Source organism: Athene noctua, chromosome 7 (genome assembly GCF_965140245.1).
Source record: "Athene noctua chromosome 7, bAthNoc1.hap1.1, whole genome shotgun sequence".
Classification (NCBI taxonomy): Eukaryota; Metazoa; Chordata; class Aves; order Strigiformes; family Strigidae; genus Athene; species Athene noctua.
In genome coordinates, this window is record NC_134043.1 from 11158958 (window position 1) to 11178521 (window position 19564).

Here is a 19564-nt window from a genome sequence, read left to right on the forward strand (position 1 = left end):
GCAGGGCTGACTCCTCAGTGATGGACTCACATGTGGCTGCATTTATTGAAGAAATCAGGCCCTAAAGAGACAAATGTCTGTTTTTGAATTCCCCAACAAAGGGCTTGAGAAGGGGACTATCTGGAGGGAGTTTCTGTTTCACTCTATGTTGGGGTGAGTAACATGGTGGAAAAGATCCCGTTGAGCTCATGGAGTGGAGTCATCTGGGGCTGTTGAGGCAGGGCAGAAGGCGAGCCCTGCCATGGCACAGAAGGACCAGACAGAAGTGATGGGCTCCAGCCATCACCCTTTGTGCTAGAACAGCTTGCACTCTGCCACAGTGGGTGGTGAGGCAATACCCCGAGCTCTGCCTGCTCAGCAGTTGGAGAAAAAAGGACAGGGAGGTGTCCCTGTGTGACTTGAGCAAGCAGAGGGCTGGTGCTTGGGGAAGACCCAGGACGCTCATCCAGCTGTCAGCAGCAGCTCCAGCAGACTGCCAGATTAAAACCGTGTGTGCTGGGCAGCTATGCAAGGGCAGGCAAAAGTACTGAGAAAAATTGCTCGTTGCTGGTGCTGTGGCAACAGAAATGTCTCAAACTCTGGTCATAACATGGTTATCTCCTCATGCTGCTGGTGAGCTGCCTCACTAGGACAAACTAGCCTGTGCAGGGACTGTAAGTACTTTAACCATTCCCAGGTGGTGGGCTGGGTGGTGTGCAGAACCGTAGCCTGTTGAGGTCTACAAGATAAAAGGCAATGCGAGCATGCTGATCACAATATACCAGTGTGAAGAGGGATGGGGATGCTGTGGTCTTTGCTTTTGTGCCATGACTGCAGATAAACACTGCGTTTGCTACTTTCAGAGCCCCCGGCTGCATGATGAGGATGACAGCTCCAAGCTGTGGCAAGCCTCTCTCAACACAGAAGCATTAAAGAAAAATAACTGTACACAAGCATCAACTTCAAAGAAGCTGCTCTGGAGGAAGATGCAATGGTCTTCTGTCCTGTTCTTCGCTGAGATCCCAGGGCACTGTCCTTTCCTCAGAGGGTGCCTCACAGGGGGGAAGCTACTGGGATTACACTCCTGGCTTCCAGCCAGACCGAGCCTTCACTGCTGCCCCAATTTACATTTCCACATCTGGATCGTGTTGGGGTGATGTAATGCTGGAGCCTGGAGTGTGACCCAAAACACAGATACACTGGGTGCAACTGGAAATGGTGCCACATGCGAGTGCGAAGGACCTGAATGGGTTGTGGACAGGGAGGGAAACTTTGCAGGCAATGTGAGATGGCAGCTGTCTGTGAGTCTGGTGCTTTCAGCTGGACCTGCATTACAGCAGGATATGATGCACAGGGGTTGATAGAGAAGAGCAAGGAAGTTAGGAGATGAATGACAGTGACTGAAAAGCCCAAATGAGAAAAGGCTTTGACTCATTAAGGCTACAGAAGGACTGATGAATAACCATTAAAAGCAAGCACCGGGGATTCTGCATGTCAAACAAAGCAGTTTCATATGCATGTTAAGTTACAGCAAAGCCACAGACCCAGTGACTCAGTGATAGCTGTAAAGCTCCAAAATCAAGACGTTCTGTCAAGTAATCTCTACAGTGTAAAATACTCTGGGGGGTGAAATAATTTGTGTTACATTTACCTGACTTTACTGGCCATTTTTACCTACAGTCAAGAGAATACAGCCATGCTCTCAGTATGTTGAAGGAGAAAGACTGTTGTTTTAACAAAATTTCCTTCCTTATTGTCAGGGCATCCAGAGTTTTAGTAGGCAGGTATTTTTTATTCTTAGTAAGCATAGAAAGTTCTTTCATGTTCATTATCTAGAAGAGCCCAGAAAATATTAAATGTTTCCCAGACTATTAATAAACTCAAGTATTAGTTACCTTGAGAAAGAATCTAACCCTAGGAACCATTGATTGTACAATTAAGAAATGCAGATGTGAAGCGCTATTAGGGACTTTACTTTTCTGGCCATTTTCTCATTAGCTAGCAGCTCCCAATGCTTATGAAAAATGGCACTCCTCGTGCGATAAAAGGCCGCTGCACTTCTGGCTTTCTTTTCCCAGGATTGATGTCATTCTTCCGCGTGCCTGTAGAGGATGTAGTTCCCTTAGCAGAGAGGAGCAGTAATTGCTTATCTTCTGGAGACCAGCTACCGTAGGGGGGCACAGATTTAAAACTATGTTAAACTTGGTCTCATCCAAAGATACTTACTAGGTCAGGGGAAAAAAAAAAAAAAAAATCCTGTCTGACCAACAAGGGAGTGGTAGAAAACTTGTATCATCAATTCTATTTAAAAATACTGTGAGGGTGGGATTTGGGTCATTTTCAGCCACTAAGTTACAACTGGGGAAGGAGACCGAGAGCACTGAACCTGGACACAAATTATATAATCAGTAGCAACCGTAAACTAAAGATAAAAGGCAGCTTGACCTGTAAATCCTTAGCAAATGTGGTTAAGCTGTTAGCCTTTCAATGCTATTAAACATTTTGCCAATGCCATCTTACGACAGCCTCTGGTACTGCGAAAGAGAAAAAAAGCAAATGCATGGGAGAAGCAAATTTGAGTTAACCACCCTGTGCTCAGGGGCCGGAGGCTGAGGGGCTGCAGAAACATGCACTAAGGTTCCCTGGCCTGTCTTGGGTGTTGGAGAAGATCTAGGTGGAGGAACATCCTACCAGCCACCTGTGATGTTATGAAAAGTCTAACGTGGGTGAGAAGCTATGCCTCTGTTGGGGCTGGTTGTCCTCAAGCAGGGGGAAATAAAACACAGGGGTGGGATTCTTGCACAAGTTGCTTTTGCTTCAAATTTGCCCAGGAAAATTTTGGTGATGTTGGCATGCATTCTACATTACAATTATATTATAATTTCAATTTAAATGTCAGGTGATCAGCAGAGGAGGAAGTAACATGTTTGGAGGGCAAGAGGAGTGCAGTTCTGGCCAAAATTTTCTTCAGCGGACACCTTGACTCTGCTGATCTGTTCTCTTGTGGTTCCACAAGAGAAAAATGCAGCTGAAAAAGCTGCTGCTTTTTTTTTTCTTTTTTTCTCTCTGCAGTGATGAGTGTGCTGCTAAAAAGGCAGAAGTGGGGGATTTTACGCCTGTGTAGTGGCAATATATTATGTCTCTGTAAGGGAGTTATAGATGTAGGTGCAACAGGCAGCCCTCGCCTGGGGTCTGTTAGCTGACATGTGTGTGTAGGCTTGGCCAGGAGGAATGGTTATTGGCTAATTTAGAGCCAGATTAAAGCTTATAAATACATTTTAAAGTCATGATGCTCATAACATGCTATCCTCATTTGATGGCCAAAGGCAAAGATGTTTTCAATATCACTGGCAAAGTGAGCATGCTGATAGGAGATGGGAAAGCCAGGACAGCCTTCATGGTGTATGGGGCTGCTAATGGGGAAGATGTTCTGGGCAAATAATCTATTTGTCTGAAATATATTCCCCTTTACATTTTTGCTTCTATGCAGATTCTCATATAGGGCATTTTAGAATCTTTTGTGTAATAGTTGTTCACAATGTTACAGGTGCGTAATAAAAGAGCTGGAGAGGAGAAGGGAGTTTGGATAAGAAGAGGTGTGGAGCAGCACCACAACCTTCGTAACCACAGCTGTCTGATTCTGCCCTCCTCTCCTTCATGTTCCAATTCATTAAAGCCAGAACAAGGATCCTCTGTCCCTGATTTTAAGAAATAACACTGCTGCAGTCAGTTAAGTTTTGGTTGTCCAGAAGCCATGCCTGGCCTGAAAGATTACACACAACTGAACCAACATCTCCCACTTAGCTGTCGTTCTACGAAGGAAAAAAACCTGCTCAGCAGTAATTGAAGCAAAAATAGGAGGAAAAGTGTATTTCCTCTCGAGGCCAGGACTTGCTGTGGCTTTGCTGGTGAATGAACTGTTGAATTTGGCCGGTTTATGGGTCTCTGTGACAACACCCAGCAAGATCCAAGCCGAGGGCTTTTATGTCCCTGCTCGTAACACCCTGTACCACACACCTTGGATCCCTCACTCTTCTTACTCCTCTCTTCTTTGTGGGGGAGAAGCCGGTAAGTTTAAATTTATTTTAACGGTTCGCTATTGCTTTAAGCGCGGTAGTAGCAGAGCGCGGCCTAGCGTGGGCACTGCTGCCCGCACTAAAGATGGCGGCGGCGCTGACCCGGAAGAGGCGGCCGGAGCGGGCCGGGGGGTGAGGGAGCGGGAGGGCGGGTTTCCCCAGCCCGCCGCGGCCGTGCGGGGAGCCGAGCCGAGCCCAGCCGAGCGGGGCGCGGGGTGCCGGCAGCCGCTGCCATCGCAGCCCGCATGGGGCGGGCGCGGCCTGGCCCCGGCGCGGCCTGAGCGCGGCCGCTGGGGCGGGCTCCCTCCCCTCCCCTCCCGGCAGGCGGCCCGCCCTGGGCTGGGGGCGCCCCCGAGGGGGTGCGGAGCCGCGGCGCCATGCAGTGCGCGGACCCCGCGGCGGCCATGAAGGGGCCGGAGGGCGAGGGCAAGGCGGAGCAGCCGCCGCCGGCGGGACAGAGCGGCGGCAAGAGCGGCGGCGGCCGCGGCGGCGCCAAGGGCTGGCAGTACAGGTGGGCGCGGCGGGGCGGGCAGAGCTGAGGGGCTGCGGGCCCGGGAGCCGCCGGAGCCCCCTCGGCGGGGCTGTCCACGCCCTGTCTGCCCTGAGCGTGGGTCGTCGGCGCGGCCGCCCCGGCTTTAGGCGCCCCCGGCGGGCGGACCCGCCGCGAGTACCGGGGCTCGGACGGGCGGACAGATGAGACTCCTCCGGCCCCGGCTGGAGCCGCCGCTCGCTCGCCCCTTTGAGCGCCCTTTCGGCGCGGCGGGCGACACCCGGCGCGGCTGTCAGCCGGCTCCGGTAGCCGTGTGGCGGTGTGTTAGCACAGAGCCTCACGCCCGGGCTCTCCACGCTGCCGGGGCTTGTGCCTTTGCTCCTGCCTTTACGTTCTCATTTTCCCCTTGCAGGATGTGGAGAACGGTTTAAAGTTGCTGAAAGCGTTCTGTCGCTTTCCAGCCTTGCCAGAAAGCGAAACTGTGTGCCAAAATTCAGCTCGCTGTGTCTTCTTTAAGAACTTAATGGCAGTGCTTTTATTGATGCTTTTTATTTGTTGCTGATAACGAAACTCTAGAGTATGCTCGGAGTTTCTCTCTTGCCTGACTTACTTGAAGAATGGCTGCGCTTAGCAGAAATCGGGGGGATTACTCAGGTACAGCAAATACAGCAGAAGAGAGCAGAGAAAGCGGGAGAAGCTGAGCACACAACATTAGTTTGAAATGGTTTCAAAGTAAAATGCTTCCTTTAAATCACTTGCCTGTGCGACTGAGGGTTTTGGGGTTTTGCACGTACTTTTTTTCTGATGTATTTTCTGGTTGAAAGGGTTTCCGCTTACACACTGATAGCGGGCTCTCTAAGGCATCGCCTGAGAGATTTCCAAATCTCTGCTTTTAGGTCTCTCATCCTTGACTGGAGTTCTGCCATGTTGCTGTTGAAAATACTGCTGTTACGCGAAGTTTGCACACTTCTCCTTCAAATGCAGACTCTCCAAAGCCGTCATCTGCTAGCCCAGATGGACTGGCTTTCTGTTTCTTGTGCGCAGAGACAGCAAACGCGGAGTGTGGTACATCTGTGTGCGCTGCGCGGATGGGACGGAGGGCCATCAGATGGCTTAGACAAACGAGCGCCCAGGCCCAGGCTGTGCCGGCACGGAGTGCCTGGTGGTTTTAATAGGGAGCGAACAGCTCGGTCTTCGCCGAGAATCTGGGTCACAAGTCATTTGCTTTTCTGGTGATTAGTTCCAGAAAGAGAAGCGGTGATTTCAGGGCTGGTTATTTCAGGCTGTTAAATAGGAAAAGCTTCTTGTCAGATTCAGTTGCTGGTTGTCTTATCTGCCGTTTCTAGTCACTTCTATACTTTTTTCTTTTAAACCCTGAATTCAAGTATAATTGAATTTTCTAATGAAAATTGCTGTTAGTCTGATGAAACACTTACTGTCCATGTGTTTCACATGTGGAATGCAGGAGTTAGTTTATGCAATCAAAATGGAAGTATTTTATATTTTCACTTGGAATCTGAGGCAGTGGAAGGGATGAGATACCCGATTTGCCTGAACCCCTTTTTGCTATAGTATATTTGAGAGGGTGGTCACAGGATAGAGCTGTGCGGTGAAATTCCACTTTTTAAAATTATGCATCCAAGTGTTTTGTTTCTTCTTTCAGTGCTGTGGCTTGTAGGGCAAAAAGTTAAACTGACTCCAAGTGATAACCAGGTTGGTGGCTTGACAGCTCTAAGAGGGAACTGTCCGTGCTGTTCCTTGCAGCTATCAATATCTGGATTAACGGTTTAATTTGTTCTAATACTTTAGTGCAAACTATTATTTTCTCTTTTTTTCTTTCTAAATCATTGGGACAAGTTTAATGTACTAGCTGTTATTGTAGACACTTGGGTTACCTTCCTGTTAATCTCAATTGTTTATTCCTACATCTGTCTCGATACTATTACTCACAAAATATCACCTTTTCCCCCTGCCTCCCTAGGAAGTTCTGGACAGGATGCCGTAGCTTAGTTTTCGCTTTGTGGATTACTTCTATTCTCAGAGTACTTGACAAAAGATAGACCCCTCTAATAATAGATCAGTGTCTAAAATACGATGTTTAGAAACAGATTTGCTGGGAACTTCTGGTAGAAGTTTGATCTTTAACGTTCATAGCACAGAGTGTGAGCAGTGTGTGGTCATGCAGCTTGACAAATGTAGGGTCCTGAAGTACTCTCGGCATAGACTGCATCTGGTGCAAGGAAATGGCTTTGTGTTGGGTGAAGCATCTTGTCAAAACAGCTGTAGCAGAGTTGTCGGACAAATGGGACAACAGGTACTTGTTACTTTAATGCTCCAAATGGGGAAATATGACTGTTGAAAAAAGAATAAATATCTCCAGCACTGCTGGAACCTGAAATAATGAAACTGAATGAAATGATGAAAACTGAAACCTCGAGGAGATGCAAAGTCAAAAAGGTGCATGTCTAAAAAGTAAAATGAAGCAGAAAGCATATTTCTGTAGGGGAATAATAAGGAGATTTTTAAATAGCTGTGATGGAGTTAGACCAAACATTTATCATAGTGGAGGAGACAACCAGAGGCTGCCTGAGACTTCAGATAATGTGGAGATACAGCTGAACCTCTGCAGACTTACTGCTCTTAGCCTGTGTATGGTGAGTTTAGGCAGCCAGTACAGCAGTGCCTCCTTTGAAATTCGTAAGAGCTCAGTTTCTTCAGAGGGCAGGAAGATACTTTTTTTTTTTCTTTTTTACTTAATAGAATTTAAGAGTTCTTGAGCAACTGCTCTTCTACATGTCGGTCAGGAAATGATCTTGTTTACTTCTGAATATATATATATGATCAGGGTCAGAGTGCATCTGAGATCAGTGTGTCTGAGAGCAACCAAGCCTCAGCTGCATTTTCCTGACAGGGGTCAGGAATAGCATGAATGTTAACTTGCAATTAAGTAGATGAAGAGAGCCTGAGAGGCTCTGTTACACACTCAACTCTTTATCCCTGTTTTCATTTAGAGAAACAGTTGCCATGAGCTGAGAATTCTAAATAACTTCAAATTATTAAAAGATTACTAGATGAAGTAATTTAAGATCTTAACATTTTCTAAACAGCTTCTTTATTTTCAGCAGCAATCAAGCTAGGAAGTGTAGTTGCCGACAAAGGATTATTTGCATTCAACAATTATGCTTTTACTCTTGACCATCTTAATTTGGTTTTTGCCTTGCTCTAGGTTAAATGAACAGAGTCATTTCAAATCAGTGAGAGAAAGGAGACAGCTTTAGCAGGTACTTCTGTGATGTGTGAATCATAGGCATTCAAACTATAACATAAAAATTTCACAACCAGAAAGCAGAAACTGTGTCTATGAGCTAAATAAAGAGCTGGTCAGAATATGTGCCAGAGAAGTAAAAGAATTCACTTCAGCCTGGCTTGAGGGGCCTTCAGATAATTTTGAGACAAATGACTTGCAATAACTGGTTCTCGTTTATCTACAAAATTAAAAGTTCAAAGCACTGTTGTTGACTAGAGAAACAAGATTGTCTTTCCCAGTTGGAGACGTGCTAATGTGCTGTCCTCTTACATTTTTTTCTTAGTGGTTCTGCTCACAAATACATAAATCAATGTATCTGCTTTTAAAAGAATTCACAGCGTTTCTTCCCTTGCTGGTAGAAATGCATGTAAAATGTTCATGAATTTCCCAAATGATTGCTGATTTTTAAGCTTACAAGTTATATTTGAAAATCTATTTCCTTTTCAGTTCTGCATGTATTTTTATAGATAACCACCTTTGTTCCTTATTTCTGAAACGGTTTTAGCATCTGCTCATTATGGATTTAGCCATATATATTTATAAAATGCTACAGATTGTATGTCTTTTGCTCTTTTTTTTTAAGGAAGCAAGTTAACCTTAGTTAGCTTTTCCTGAAAGTTTACTTAAGTGCTGCAAGGTTATTCACAGATTTGAAATAGTATAGAAAAACATTTGGATGAAAGAAGTTTCTAAGAAAAGGAGTCAACTTCCTCGACTAGTATGACTTTTAGGTGTGTTTTTTTGTTTTGTTTTGGTTTTTTTTTTTTTTTTTTTTTCTTGCTAGAAGTGACAGTGGCAGGTAAGAGGGTTCCTCATGCTGGGTAGCTTCTGCCTGTCATGAAGTTATCAACCTGAGGTAGATTCTCTTGCAGAATCACTCCATGTGGCATTGGGCTGGTGTAAGGGAGGCTGGGAATAAGCAAACAGAAGCGCAAACAAACAACAGAGAGAGTTTTGGCAAAAAGAGTAACACTGTAATTTCTTTTGTATCAAACATAAAAGGCTAACAAATTTAAAGCAAGTGAAATGGTCACCAGTCTTCTTTTAAAGGCTTTGTTTATTTTTGCAGTTGACACTGTGTAAGCACTCTTCATAAATAGTGAAAAAGGGAGCGAACAATTACTGTCTTTAATTCAGTCTCCTGTATTTGAGCAGGACAGCATGGGATAATAAAACAGAAATAGCTGAAACACATGAATATCTTTTAATTCTGCACTTCGAGGTGATCATTAACTCTTCTCCATAAAGTGATCCCATAGGAAATGTGTTTTAAAGGAAATGCTTGTTTCTGAGTTTGATCCCAGTTAACTTGGAGGGTGACTGACAGTCCTGTGCACTTCAAACACATGGAAGCAAAATATGTCAGACTGAGCTAGATTATGGAAGTGTTTATGATATTTTTTTATTCATGCTATCTTGCAAATATGATCTAATTAGTAGTAATAAAGGGAAGTGTCTTGAAATTGATACAGTCTTGTTGAGTGGGTGTTAATAAGAATCCTTTTTACTGAGGGTGGTGTTGATGTCAGTCTTAGTTGCAAGAAAATGTGTAGAGTTTTCCTAGTTTCTATGCTTTTTCTAGTCACACTCCAAGAATGTTTGATCTCAGGAGGATAGATTTCATCTGTTTGGCCTTTAAAGCTGAAACTAGCTTGGTAGAAACAGGAGGTAATGACAGCAGTGTTCAACAACACTTCATGTTTCAAACCTCTCCCTTGCTGGTTCTCCGTGCTTGTCTCTGAACGTAACATTTCTCATCATAGTATTAATGTAAGCACTGAATTCTTGCTTAGACTTCAAGAGTGTGTTAGCTGACCTAATTAACTCTGGACTCCAGAGAGCAGGCCAGAATTTAAGTTAAAGGCCCTATCACTTGTTAAGTGGAAGAAAAGAAACCTCCCAAACCTTCATGTAAGAGTTAGTTCCATCCTAGCACAGTTCTCTCTAATGCTGGTACTCCTAGTACTTCCTTTTTATTACCTATCTCCCTTGTGGGTTTTCTTTCTGCACTGTTTCAACTAAAATTCTTTGGGATCCTATGTGGAATTTTTGTATATTCGCAGTCATTGATGACTGTAAACCCCTTCCTTGTGCACAACCGAAGAGGGGGATAGGGGCTGTAGTTTTGTGGTGTTACCCAGGAGGTCTGATGAGGGCTGCTCCTGCTTTAACTTTCCCCTGCTGTTACAGCCCACTCCACTGCCTCAGTTTCCCAGCATTGTGACACCCAGGTGCTGGCTAGCAATGGAGATGGGGGTTCTGCTGCCCCTGCCATTACGTTTCTGCTGGGAGTTTTTGGGGTGGTCTGATGTCAACCTGGTATCAAAGTGAGCCCTGATCTTCCTTGCTTCTGTTTTTGTGGTATCTGTGGAGATACCTCACCACTGCGTAGTCTTCAGAAAGCCTTAGCTGCTCGCGTTCTGACTTGTTGCTGTCCTTTTGAGTTGTGATGAACTGGGTGCTGAAAAGAAGTTTCTCAAGTGGTTGCTGTGAAATTCACTATTTTTTGCAAATTTGTCTGTTCTACTCCTTTTTATTACTAAGAATCAGATCAGGATAACTGTCACATTTGTTTGATATGCTGAAGGGAAATGGCTCAAAAACCTGGTGCCTGAGTTTCTCTATCCTCATCTGAGCCTTTGCTTAAAGAGTATACCATATTCATAACACTAATTTAGAAATCCTGCACTTTACATAATTTGCTCATTAGAATAGACACGAAGCCTGTATTTAGAATGGGTAGCTGGTTACATCCACCTCAGGATCCATTCTGTGTTATTAAAATGTTAAGATCATCTTTTATCAAGCTGATTTTACTAGTTGCTGAAGCCTCAAGCGCTTCTCAAAAGGCAAGTGAGCCATTCATGTTCACACATGTATTTATGACCTGGAAGAATAGGGCTGGAGCAGATGGAAGCTCAGATGCGTTGTAAATCAAGAGAAGTGAACTTCTCTGTGAGTGGGAGTAAGTGGATGGAGTTGGGGAAGCAGGTTTGGGTGACTTAATCAGGAGCTTCATGATGGCTGATGTTCTAGCAGGGAACCTGAACCCAATTCCTGAGCCAGGTGAGCGAGGTCTGGGTTCCCTTCTCCAGCCCTGTGGCTCCCAAGAGCGCTGTCCCTCTCCTGCTTCCTGGAGCCACCTCCGTTTTGAAACGGCAGGCTGTAAAACTTGCTGGGGCGGGGGTGGCAAATATGGGAATTGGTTCTGGCATTGCAGGATACTTGTGTTAGTACTGGGATATTCATTTAGACTTCAAATTAAGCTAAACTGAAGGAGCATAAACTTTTGAATAGCTTCCAAATATCAAATAATTTGCACTTTCCATGGAATAGATTTCTGCAGGAGTTGCTGGCTGTTACAAATGTCTATTCTTCACTAAGTGCAAAGGGTATTTTCCAACTTCACCTTTTCTAATGTAATTATGTAGCAGCAAGTTAATTAAAAGTGTCTATAACATTAACATCCTGCTCTGCCACACATGTTCTCTCCCCAGAGAGAAGATGAAAAACAAACTGCATGTGGCTGACCTAATCACATTGCTTAATGCAGAAGCAGAAGGCACCAGCTGCTGCTGTTAGGTTATCCTAGGTAGGTTCTTGTGCTGTACTCACTGTACCATGAAAATTAAGGCATGTGTGCAAGGGCCCCTGTTACTTAAGGACGTTGCCTTGACATGCACTCTGATCACCTGCCAGTGCTGATGCATCCTTCTTGTAGGGGATCGCTGCCTGCTGGTAATGCTGCTAGACAACTTTTTTTTTTTTTAGGGTGCTTGCAAAGCTTATACCACTACAGATTTTCTGTACTATGTGCTGATGCTGAAATGGGAGGGAAGGTCAGGCTGAAGTGGGATAGGAGAAATGATGTTTATTCGTGTACATTAAGCTGACAATCTTACATTTGACAGCCTGCTTTGGAGCAGGAATGTCAGTGTCAGGGGGAGGGCTTTTTGCTATGAATATGCATTTTTCTTTTTCCTTCCAGGTGTAAATTCCTGAGTTTTTGATGAGGCTGGAAATCTTTTAAATCTTGATTAATGTTTAGGCATTGACAAACCAATTTTCTGAAGTTTGTGTTGGGAAGTTTGGTTTCATTCATTACAGTGGAGATGTAACAGAAACGTGAGATCTGCTGGGCAGAACTACAGGATGCTATGTTAAGGAGCTGGTTTCTGACCCTGGCTCAGACTTCCTCTGTGGTAATAGTCATATTGTTTAAACTGGTTTTCCCCTGTAGTCACTAGCTGTGTGTTCCTCTTTTTCTCGGTGGCCTAGTTTAGAACAGTTGGCTCTGATTTTAAAAAACTTTTGCAGGGTCACAGCTGCAGCTGAAATCAGCAGAAGCTGTCATTTGAATGTATGAATAAAATAAATTGGCCCACAACTGTCTCAAAGTTAGAGAGGCTGAAAATTCATTGTGCCTCAGTTCCTATATGTAAAATGGGATGATAATGTCCTCATCCTTTTATTATTTGGTACACAACTCCTTCATAAATGTCAATGACAAGCACAAAAGCAAACCATAAGGAAACTTTGTTAGCACCTGAGTGTCATATGAATAATACCTGATGCTCACTGCATGATGAAAAGGAGCAGTTTTGAGTAATTCCTTGTCTGGGAATCACTGTCCTCTTAAAGCACCGAGCAAGAAAGTAGAGCTGCTCTTTTTATGTATTGTAATAATTCTAGGTGGTTAACACATGTGCTTTCTTAATTAGACTTTAAACCTTTAGAGTATCTTATGCCTTAGTTTTAATGTAGGAATATTTTTTTGTTTAATTTCTCTATATCCAAGAATTGTAGAATAATTTGGGTTGAGAGGGACCTCTGGGAAATTAGTCCAGCCTCCTGTTTAAAGCAGGGCCAGCTTCAAAGTTAGAAGAGGTCATTCAGGGCTGCTAGTTGAATTTTGGGTGTCTCCAAGGATGGAGACGCCACAGCCTCTCTGGGCTGCTGGGCCAGGGCTTCCCCCCTCCCCCCCCCCCCCCCCCATCCAAGAATGTTTCCTTGTATCAAACAAGGAATTTCTTTTGCTACAACTTGAGACCGTTGCTGCTTGCCCTTCTTCTGTGCATGTCTGAAAAGAGTTTGTCCCCACCTTCTCCATATGTAGGGGAGACAGCAATGAGATCCCCATTAAGCCTTCCCTACTCCCGAAGGAGGCTCAACAGACCCAGGTCCCTCAGCCTTTTCTTGTCTGGCATGACATACCTAGCTTGCACTGATCCATGGGTTAGTCTATCCTAGGCTCAAGGCTTTGCATTGCTTTTGTTGAAGTTCAGGGGATCTTGTTCGGCCTGTTACTCTGGACAGTTGGGATCCCCCAGAAAGGCAGCCCACCCTACTGCATCCTGACTGCACCCCTAGGTTGGGGCTCTCTTGAGAGGTTGCAGAGAATATGTGCTGGTCTGTCGGCCAGCTGGGAGGCATTTAGCAATATTGACCCCTGAAGTGCACCACTTGTATCTGTTCGCTAGTTAAGACTTCAAACTATTGGCCATTGCTTCTTGAGTCTGGTGGTCCACACAGTTTTTTGTCCCTGTTGTACTCCAGGATTATGGTCTTTCTGAATATTTAGATAATATAGTCAATTAAGTGTGTTTTTGCTTGCTTGGAAGGTGGTAATAACTGTTATGCTCTGTATTTAATCTCAAATATCTCAAAAATGGTACAAAAATAATTAAAAAGGCAAGAGGCTTATTTGGAGTAGATGATCAGTGTATTTACTTTCCATTTAATAACCAGTGTTTTATTGTTCCAAAGTCCAGGATGGCAATGTGTAATTGTCAATATAATCTTTTTAAAGTCATAATCACAATTACATCTTAGAACTGGAAAGGCATATCTTTATATTTCTGATTAGGATAAGAGCTACTAGACTAGAAACAGACCAAAATGCCTTGGGGTGGAATGTGTAGTAAGCTAAACCATGTTGGACTATGCTTAGAGTGACTAAGCAATTCAGAGGTTTGCTCCACCAGTTTCTGTGAACAAAGCTTGCCAGGGTCCACTGCTCGCTGAGGTGGTGTAGGTAGCAGATTGCAAAGATGCTCATCCATCAGTGTGTTTGCCTCGCTTATGTTATGCCACTACTGTTTGCTGAGCAGAGTAGCTTTAACTTGACTGCTTGAGCTTTCTGAAACTAGACTTCAAGGAAGAGTTTTGGTGTTTGGTAACAATAATATGTGAAACTGCATTATGGTGTGCTAGTGTACACCGGTAACATAAATGGTAGCAAAGCCGCAGGCTACAATTGTTCTCCAGAGGTATCAAGTGGAGAGTTCAGATCTTCTGAGGTGCCTGGTTTTTGTATGCTCCAGCTCTAAAATGTTGTCAGCTAAATCTACTTTTTCCCCCAATAGCTTGAGTAGTCGTTATTGCAGAAAAATCTGCAGAGTTAGCTACTGACGCTTGGGTCCAGCTTCAGTTGTGTTACGCTGACACAAATCCACCAATAAATTGTACGTGAGTGGAGTTCTTGCTGACTTGAGGTGTCCGTGTACATGCAAGAGAAATTGGTTAGCTGAAACCAGACAGATGTATTTTGAGAGGTAGAGAAGTCTTTAAATGGTAAAGTAGTTAAATAATTAGCTTCATTGTAGTACAGTGAGAGCACTGTTTTACTACTTATTAAATATTATCTCTTTCCTTTTTTTTCTATTGCTACCTTGCAAAAGCATTACAATTCAGTTTCATTTGTGTATAGTTGACCTGTGGCATAAATGCACACAGGAGGAGAATCAAATGCAAGTTTAATTAGGATGGTTTTAAAAAACCTGTTAGCTTGATTTATTATTCCCATTGAGAACTAGTATTGATAGAAAGTTTAGGTGCAAATGCAACTACTATGTTGATAGCAGGAGGCTGGGCAGTGGGAGAGCCTCTCACCCGCAAATGGGAAGCCTGGGCTGCATCATGCTGGGCTCATGGAGAGCCGAGAGCTCATTTCAGCTCGGCCGCACCCTTCCTTTGTGGCAAGCCCGCACGTCTCTTCCAATGCGTGTCTGTGCTCTCAAGGGTTTATAGGAGTACATGTTAAGAGAAGCTCTTATATCTAATGAGCGTGTTTGTTGCTGGCACGCTTGTGGCCAAGTGGTGTTCTGAAGCCTCCCCAGGGTCTACTGTCAATGTTCTTGTCATATTGTTGGACCTTTTTAACTTGCACTTGTTGGTTTCTAAACTTACAATTAAATAGTCAAACACATGAGCTGAAGAGCAGGGGCTTTGCTGCCACTTTGCAGTTAACTGTAGGGTACTCTTGAAGAACTGCACAGAAAGGTTAGGTTTTTCTTCCGAAAGCCTTGGAAAAGCAGAGCTAATTTATTGATGTAGATACTCTGTAAGCAACGTAGAGGCTTCTGCCTTACCTTGTTGGGTGTACCGGGGAACCTGCTCTGGCACCAACGAGCTGTGGGACTGGACTGTGCTGGTGGTGGTTTCTTGTGAGCAAGGGATCTTTGCAGTTTCAGAAGATATGCCCAAAGTTTCCACTGCTGACATAGTGTGTTGCTTGGGGTTTTTTTTTCCCCTTTTTCTCCCCTGCCCTTTCTCACCATGTAACAAAAAGGGGAATTGGTACATTGAAGATAAGCACTTTACAGTGGTCAGTGAGAAAGAAGCAAGCTGTTACCAACAGTGAGCCTGTGGGTAGGAATCAACAGGTTCAGTGAAAATAGTTACTACTTTTTAAAAACTACAGTCAAAGCCACTCATTGGTTTACACTGTTATGATCCTGATTTCTTTCTTTCCTTTTCTTTGTGCTTTGTTGGCTTTTAATCTGAAGACAGTCTCTCTCACCAGGTTTTTGCATCTTGCTGGGAGCTCAGTAGAAGGGAGCCTCTTCCCTTGGCCAGGGCCTGAGGGCACTGTCATAATGGTGGTGGTGGCAGCTATGGAGGCTGAATCTCCCTTCGGGAGCCCTCCCCGACATCTGCATGGGCTCCAGGCTCCTGGTCATCCTTCCTGTTGGAAGCAAATCCACACAGACTCAGCTGCTGTGCGAAGCCAGGCCTTACGCAAGTCCATGGGGAAGCCTTTGGCTGCTGCGTTTGCTGTTCAAACAGCTGTTGGTTCTTCAGAGACCTGACCTCTCAAAGTATCCCACGCGGTGCTGTCTGCGTCCCAGCAAAATTAAAATCATCAGAAGGGCAGTCCTGGAAGTTTTCTGTAATCACTTTCCAGATGGGTGTAATTTAGTGCCACTGCTAGTCGTGATTTGTTTGTGGGGGCCTTTTGGGGAGAGCTGCACTGCGACGGGTGTGAAAAAAGAGTGGGAAGGCTTTCTGCATTGATGTTTCTTCTTGGAGAAAATGTTGGCCCAGTGCTTGTCAGGTGTGAGCCTGGGTATCTTGGCTGAAGCTCCTGGAAGACGTCATTCTGGGACTGCTGTTCCCTAGCATCTGCGTTCAAGACTTGGGTGCTGCATGTAAACAGGATACACGGAGAATTTGGCCCGACTACCACTATCTTATTCCTCCTTCAGAACAGGAGACCACCCTGTAGGGCACTGACGGCTGCTGCAACTTAAGATGGATGCTAGAAAAGGACAAATAAAACTAGAAAAGGATAAATAAACTTAACAATAATCCTTTGTGAATGTTTTACTCCTATTGTGTTTTAGTAGCATGTAGATATGTAGAAATTTGGCTTGTGGTAAACATCTTTAAAGTTGGGGAGGGATAGTTTTCTGGAAAGAATATGACCTGATTTTGTAATTTTTCATAGACTTCAGTCGTTTGTATACAGTAACAGTTTCAGTCCATCTCACAGTATTTATAAACTAAAAAAGTGTGATAAATGGACAGCCAAGTTTTGTGGTGTTCTGTTTTTGGAAAAACCCCAGATTTTGGGGGTTGGTAAATGTGCTGGGCTGGAGTTCAGGTGTTGTACCATAAGTTCCTGCATAATTTTTTTTCCTGGATTGTGGTTTGCACAGTATCCTCACATAAAGTAGTCCAGCAAAAGTTAAAAGATTTTTTTTTTTTTTTTTTACATCTTTCAGCCTGTGACAGGTCTGTTGCAACACTTAAACTTTTTTTGTCTTCCTTTGACAGAAGGACACGTGAATTTCTACAGAAATATGAACTTTAGGGGTTGTTGACTCATAGTTGCTGAGCTGTTGCTGTTCCTTTGACAATCTGAGATTGACGTGAGCATTTTGAATAGCTACAGCAGCATCTTGGCTGTGGAAAGATACAAGTACCCATAGGTACGTGCACATATAGGCAGCAACATGAATGCAAAGGCATTCTTAAAGTTGGGAAGTAGCCCAGTGCAGCCAGGCCTCACTGTCAGTGTTGAAATAAGTTGCTCAGTGTTTTGTGTCAAATTCACTTCTGAAATCTGTCTTCTGAGTCAGAAGACCTAGTGTGAGGAATTGTGGAGGCTTCTGAAGTATACAGGTAACTTTGAAACAGGTTTTACTGTTGTTTCATTTGAAACAATGCTGGTAAGGGCTTTAGGGAAGATCTTGCTCATATTTTACAAACTGTGGTTATCTGTGAGCAGAGCTAGTGCCTGAACCTCAACCTCTTGTTCTCAGAGTCTACCATCTTAAAAGCTTTTTCTAACGCTCTGAAGAGCTTTGCTGTTAATTCCGTACTAGTGAAATATTCTGGGGTTTTGTGGTTTTTTACAATGCACAACACTGCTTTAGCAACAAATATTTCAGTTTAACTCTTGCTGTGGAGGCACTAATCTTAAAATCATTGAACAAATCCTCTAGTTAGAATTCTGTGGCCTTTTTGCAGAAAAACACTCTCAGTATTATTTATGAGTATTCGCAGGAAAGTACTAGTGCTTACCCAGAAGAAGATTAGGAGATTAACTGTAGTTCTATAATGGGTTTGTGTACAGTTATAGGATCCACCTTTTGTGAATGGCAATTTGCAGACTGGTTTTAAATCTCTTTTTTAGTGTGTAAAATTGTTACTCATTTAAAAATAAACCTTAGTTCAAAAGTTGAAAATTCCCTTGCCCAAGTGGTGTGGGAATTTGTGCCGGGAGAGTATGAATAGTGCCTGTAAGGTCTGTGCTTTTGCTCTTATTTGCTTATTTGTTTGTGTCTAGGCCCTTTATATTGTCAAGGGAAATGTTTTAAATACCAACCAAGTTTTCATACCCTTCAGGCTAATCTGTTACTTACACAAGTGCTAAAAGTTTGCCCAGCTTTTGGCGGGGTGAAAACTAAATATTTTGGGTTTGTGCAGTTCAATTGCAGATGCATGAACTCAATTAAGAAGGAAAATAATCAGTATTGTCCAAGAGTGGCTCATTTAGCAGGGACCTCTGTTGATGATCCATCTCTTTGGACTTTGGCTCTTCTGACATTCTCCAGTCTCTGAAAAAGCAAGGCACAGCTCAGTCTCTCATCCCTGGCAGTCAGCATGTAATATTATTCCTCTGCTGCTGCAGAGGTTAGTCCATAAAGAATGCCTCTCCGCAGCTGACTGTTGTGTGTCTTGGTACCTGCACCAGCCACTGCTGCTACTTGCTGGGCTCTGCTGCACTGAGGTTTGACCATTGGTGCTTAGTACATTTCTATCATCTTGTGCAGCCAGATGAAGTCTTTTTGCTTGTGAATGGGAGATACCTGCTGAATGTACCTCTGAGCTTTACCTTTTACATGGAGTTACAGTTCTTTTTGAGAGATGGGGTCTGGGGACGCCCTGTGTGCAAAGTTAAGGATTCTGAAACACAGCTGGCTGGTGTGTTTAACATCATGTGGTCGTGCTCATGTTCATTTGCTGCAACATGCTTCTTTCTTTTCTTGTCCACATGGCTGGAGGTGACTGGCTTGCTTATCAGTCACTTTCTTAGACTTCTCTGGGGGCTGTTTTTAAAGTTTTTCAGTTAAGCCATCAACTTCTGGGACTGTTGAGGCTAGAGATAGGAATTATCGAAGAGGAGGCATTTGGAGAAGTTTGAGTCTAGTTAAAGTGAAGAAGAGCATGCAGATGAAGACAAAATGTGGTGAAGTGCTCATTTGATGTGGAAGTACATCACTGAAAGGGCTGCATTCCCTTCTAAGGTGACTTTTCCTTTTTCTAAAGACTGACAAAATCAGCTATCTCATCTGTCACACTCAGAAAAAAAGTTGTCAAATTATTTTAACTGAAGATTGTTTATTTACCCTTGTCAGATGAATGGACTTCCATCCCGCTGTATTCACTGCAGTCTAAAGTTACTTTTCTGATTGTTCTTGGGTTCTGTAAAACATACCTGTGATTTAGGCACCTTAGATAATGGAAGAGTGCAGCAGCTCTAGCCTGAGTGTGCAGGGCTCTGTACAATGTCCAACTGAAAAGCAAGGGTGAAGCTTGCATTCACTAAAACTGAAAAACAATTAGCTGTGACTAGGGACAATTTTCAGATGATTAAAACCCAAGCTCATACATTTTTATGACTATGCAATCTCATAATTTTCAGTTAAATTAGAACTGCAAGCAAGTCTAAACTGTACTTCCCTTGTATGCCAATAATAACAAATGAGAGGCGTCTGCAGAGGATGAGTTTGGTTATGTCTCCTTTAGCATTTTTATACGTCTAAAATATATGCTAGCCTGAACACCCTCTGCTCCCTTGGTTTTATTTTTATCTGTAGTACCACTTAATGAGCTATTAGAAATTAAATTCCTAGATAGTTCTGCTGGCTGCTCTCCCTTACAGGATATTGCTGCAATACAGATTGCTGCAGTAATACCCAGAAC

General features: G+C 43.7%; 1 protein-coding gene across 3 annotated transcripts in view; it reads left to right on the forward strand.

Annotated features, from left to right (window-relative positions):
• Nucleotides 1-4184: 4184 nt before the first annotated feature.
• Nucleotides 4185-19564, forward strand: part of OSBPL11 (oxysterol binding protein like 11) — a 41814-nt gene continuing 26434 nt past the window's right edge. Inside the window, exon 1 of one of the 3 annotated variants that reach the window (XM_074911531.1) lies at nt 4185-4566. In XM_074911531.1, the coding sequence (XP_074767632.1) occupies nt 4433-4566 (134 nt within the window). In that variant the 5' untranslated portion in view covers nt 4185-4432. Of the gene's footprint in view, nt 4567-11367; nt 11445-16544; nt 17065-19564 lie in introns of those variants that run through there. The other 2 variants (XM_074911533.1, XM_074911532.1) reach the window with 2 other exon arrangements.